This window comes from Episyrphus balteatus, chromosome 1 (assembly GCF_945859705.1).
Source record: "Episyrphus balteatus chromosome 1, idEpiBalt1.1, whole genome shotgun sequence".
Lineage (NCBI taxonomy): Eukaryota > Metazoa > Arthropoda > Insecta > Diptera > Syrphidae > Episyrphus > Episyrphus balteatus.
Window position 1 is genome coordinate 12,303,050 of NC_079134.1, and position 4,087 is coordinate 12,307,136.

Below are 4,087 nucleotides of genomic sequence, written 5' to 3' on the forward strand. Positions count from 1 at the left end.
TTGTTGAGCGTCACATTAGAATAATTTTAAAGACGTATTTCTGATGCTTTATGGAAAAGTTGTCACGGATCCCCTGAAATTTTAGGTGGACCCCCAGGGGTCCGCAGACCACGGGTTGAGAACCGATGGCTTAGGCGATTGAAAAATCACCGTGTAGCCTTGGTAGCTTTACTTGCTGTATAGGGCAAGGTTTTAATCAAAACCTCAATGGCTTTCGTCATGACATCCATCGCTGTCGGTCTGTTCGTGTGTGCGTCGAGCTAGGGCCTAAACGGATGGATGGAATTGCTTGAAACTCGGCACAGAGGATTTTTGCGTAATTTTCAGACCCGTTTTTTTTTTTAATTTTTTTAATATCTCCTTTTTAACGCATACCGCCCATATACCGGTTTCGAGGTGTTGCAATTTTCTCGAAAACGGCTCTAAGATTCCGATTAAATTTTCTGTACGTAATAGTCTTACTGATTCTAACAAAACTGCGTTTTTTTTTGTTTTTCTCAAAAATTCGGAGAACGCAAATATGGCGTTTTTTGCAAAAATTGGCATATTTTATAGGTTAATTTAAAATTCAAAGACAGGTATTTCTTATCCTTTTAAAAGTGTTAAATATAAAAAGAAATTTTAAAAGTTTTTGAAAAACATAAACAAATTTTTTTTGTCAACATGTTCGCTGTCAAAGTTTTTCGTTTCGCTTCAGCAGCGTACTAGACTTATACTATGTTTCCACCTACGCTAAATCCGAGATTTAGCTAAGTAGATTTAGAATAAATCTCGAGATTTATTTTAAATCTACTTCGCTAAAACCTAGATTTGGGTTCAGCTACCCTAAATCTAAGGTTTTCACCTACTTTCAATCCGAGATTTAGAATAAAACTCGAGATTTGTGCTAAATCTACTTAGCTAAATCTCGGATCTAGCGTAGGTGGAAACGTAGTATTAAAAAGTGAAAAAGTACAAAAGTGAAAATTTTCAAACTGATTTTGTGATGGTTTCCCCGAAATGAAAAATTTACAAAAAAGATGCTGAAAGTTTTTTTATTTGGTTTAAAAAACAATTTGTATACTATTTTTTTAGTGAGAAAATACTTTCACTTTTGCAAAAAGTGGCCATTGTATGTAGTTAAAAATTTTTTATGATCAGCGAAAAATTGCGTATATTTATTAAAGTACAAGTATAACAGTTATATTTTTCTGTTGAAAAAGAGTTAAATAATCAAACACAGCACCCTATTTTTTTTTCTCAAAACGTTTCTTATAGAAACGAAACGATATGCCAACATTCCATATTTCTCAAAAAATGACATCTGTCAAAAATTTGACATTCGGAATGTTGACGATTTTGGGAAAAATCTTCTTCATATTTTTTTTTATATTCGTAGAAGTATAAAATTTAAAAAAATAAATATTTAACTAGGAATCCGAATGTCTGAGCAACAGGAATTACAATTGGAAGAACGTGAAGCCCTTCAATCGATCTATGAAGGTGATGACGCGTTCAAAGAAGTCAATCCAACAACATTTCAATACAAAGTAAGTTTCCTTTTCTAGGAGATGTTATAGATCTTCCTTTAACAAAAATGAATCCTTTTGCAGTATGGAAAAGATGATGATATAAAATCATTCCTAGTTGAAATCCAATGGGTTAGTAATTATCCAAACGAAGTGCCTGTGATTAATATGGATGCGTTTTATAACAGAAATTTGTAAGTTTCCTTTAAAGTTCTTTATCCTAAATTTAATCTAATTCATCTCTCAAGAATCCCACCGGTAAAACAGAAAATCGCCTCTTTACTCCTCGAAGAAGCCGAACAATGGGTTGGTTGTGGCATGACGTACACTCTATTCGAATGTCTCAAGGACAAAGTTGATGAAATTGTTGCCGAACAACCCGACACACCAATCGTTCAATCGGTCGACCTCGATAATGGTGTGGCGGCAATTAAAATATCAGATTCAGGCGATAGTAAGAAAGTACCCGCGACGAAAAAAGAACAACTAACAAAAGCCCAAAAACGAAGGCAATGGGAAAGAACAGATCATAAAGGAGATCGTCCTCGAGGCTATGATTGGGTTGACATAGTTAAACATTTATCTCAGACGGGCTACAAAGAGGAACAGGCTCTGCAAAGGGAACAAATGATGAGTGAGCCTGTACTGCATCCGTTGAATATATAGAACTGGGCTTGTTGTTGTTGTTCGCATGGCGAGGACCTAGGCAATTTTTATATAAGTTTAATAATTATACTCAGTTGAATTTTGCAATAAAAAAAAGAAAAGAATTAATATCAATGGAAATTGGAGTTTTTAACAAAACAAATTCGACTTTCACGACAATTTTTTTTTTTTAATTGGAGGTGAGTTTCTGTTCGTGGTTTGTAAAGTGATAATTTTTGCGAGGTTTTGTTCTCCTCAAATGTTTACCACTTCTGACAACCCGTTTTGCCGTCGTTAAACTGCATTTTATACCGGTTTTCAGCTTAATTTTTAGCTCGAAGTCATGCTATTCTGAACATTGCACATCTATCGGCCCATGTTACATCGACTTTTAATGTTGTTTCTATACTCTTGGATATTGCGCAAATAACTGTTTACTAAATTTTAACTTGTGTTTGTTTTTGTCCCAATGCATCATTGGTTTCGTTCTAATTCAAAGGCTTCTTTTATTTTCCACATTTTTTCCGCGCCTAAAGATTTTTCACGACCCGTTTTCATACTTACAGGTTATACACAATCAGATTTATTGACAGACACAATTTTGAGTCCAACATACCCATGCAACTCATCATTTATTAACATTTTTGCTTTTGAACCTATTCAGATGAGCCAAAAAATATGCTTGATTTTATGACTAGATTTGGTCTAGCTACCGTGTGAGAAGAACGGTAGGCCCCAAGACATTTTTTTTTTCTCCTAAACTAAGCGCATAAAGATGTTCTCTCGTTACATACATAAAAAAGATGTGCCATTGCATTAAATACCAAGACAGGCCAAATGTAAAATGAACTAAAATGTGAACCTATTCAGATGAGCGGCAGTGTATACTCAGTTGAATTTTGCAATAAAAAAAAAGAATTAATATCAATGGAAATTGGAGTTTTTAAGTTATACAAAAAGAATGATGACCCTGAAATTAGATCACAGCCGACAAAATACTTTTTTGGCCTTTCATATCTCCTACCAATGGAATAAAAATGTATTTTTAAAAATTTAGAAATGTTTATCTCGTGATTCTGAAAATATTTCATTTAAATAAAAACAAAATTTTGGCAAGCTCTCCTGGGTAATTCAGTTATCTAAATATCATGAAATTCGGTCAGAATACTTACAGTACAATTCTCCAAATGTGACATCTTTTGCCCACTCATTAGAACCCTACAAATGACTTTGGAAAAAAAAAGATTAGTATTTAGATTTCGTTGCACAAAATATTCTTAGAAAATATACAGGGTGTCCCGGGATGAGGTAAGAAGATTTTGAGGGATGATTCTTGGGTATATTCTAAGAAAAAAATTGTTCTACAGCAAACTCTCTATCTGCAAAGTTGATACCCTTTAGCGATGATTTAAGAAAACGCTTACTTTGGTATGCCTTTACTCATGTTAATGTTAATAACTCCGTTAAAAACTTATGATAAAAACTTCATTATTGTCTTGATTTTTAGAAGAAATTCTATTCTTTGTACCTGCATTTAAAAATTGTTAATATCTTTTTTAATTGCTCAGATATTAATTTTTAAATGGAATTATTTTTTTCTTACCCAAGATAATTTTTGACTTTTGACTTTTATTTAGATGTTCATAAATACAGGGGTGGAATTACGGCATACGTTCGTTAACGAATGGTTGCTATGTGTCCCTATCGTTTTCTAATAATTAAATAGAGACAGAAATAGTCAAAACGTTAACGTATGATCCTAATCGTGTGCCGTAATTCGACCCCAGCCTTTTGTTTATTCACTACTCATTTATGAATTTCAAAGCCACTTGTGCGAAGATGCAAGAAAACGAAAAGCAGTTGTAGACAAGATCCGAAAAAATTAAGGGATTCCTATTCCTAATATAGAAAACAGCCTTTATTCAAATAGTTTC

At 33.3% G+C, this 4,087-nt stretch overlaps 1 protein-coding gene across 1 annotated transcript; it reads left to right on the forward strand.

Annotated features, from left to right (window-relative positions):
• Positions 1–1,310: 1,310 nt before the first annotated feature.
• LOC129905151 (RWD domain-containing protein 4) lies at positions 1,311–2,294 on the forward strand. The gene is made up of 3 exons (XM_055980553.1): positions 1,311–1,529; positions 1,593–1,702; positions 1,757–2,294. Exons 1-3 carry the CDS (start codon positions 1,422–1,424, stop codon positions 2,172–2,174), a joined length of 636 nt encoding a protein of 211 aa, XP_055836528.1. The 5' UTR covers positions 1,311–1,421; the 3' UTR covers positions 2,175–2,294.
• Positions 2,295–4,087: the final 1,793 nt, after the last annotated feature.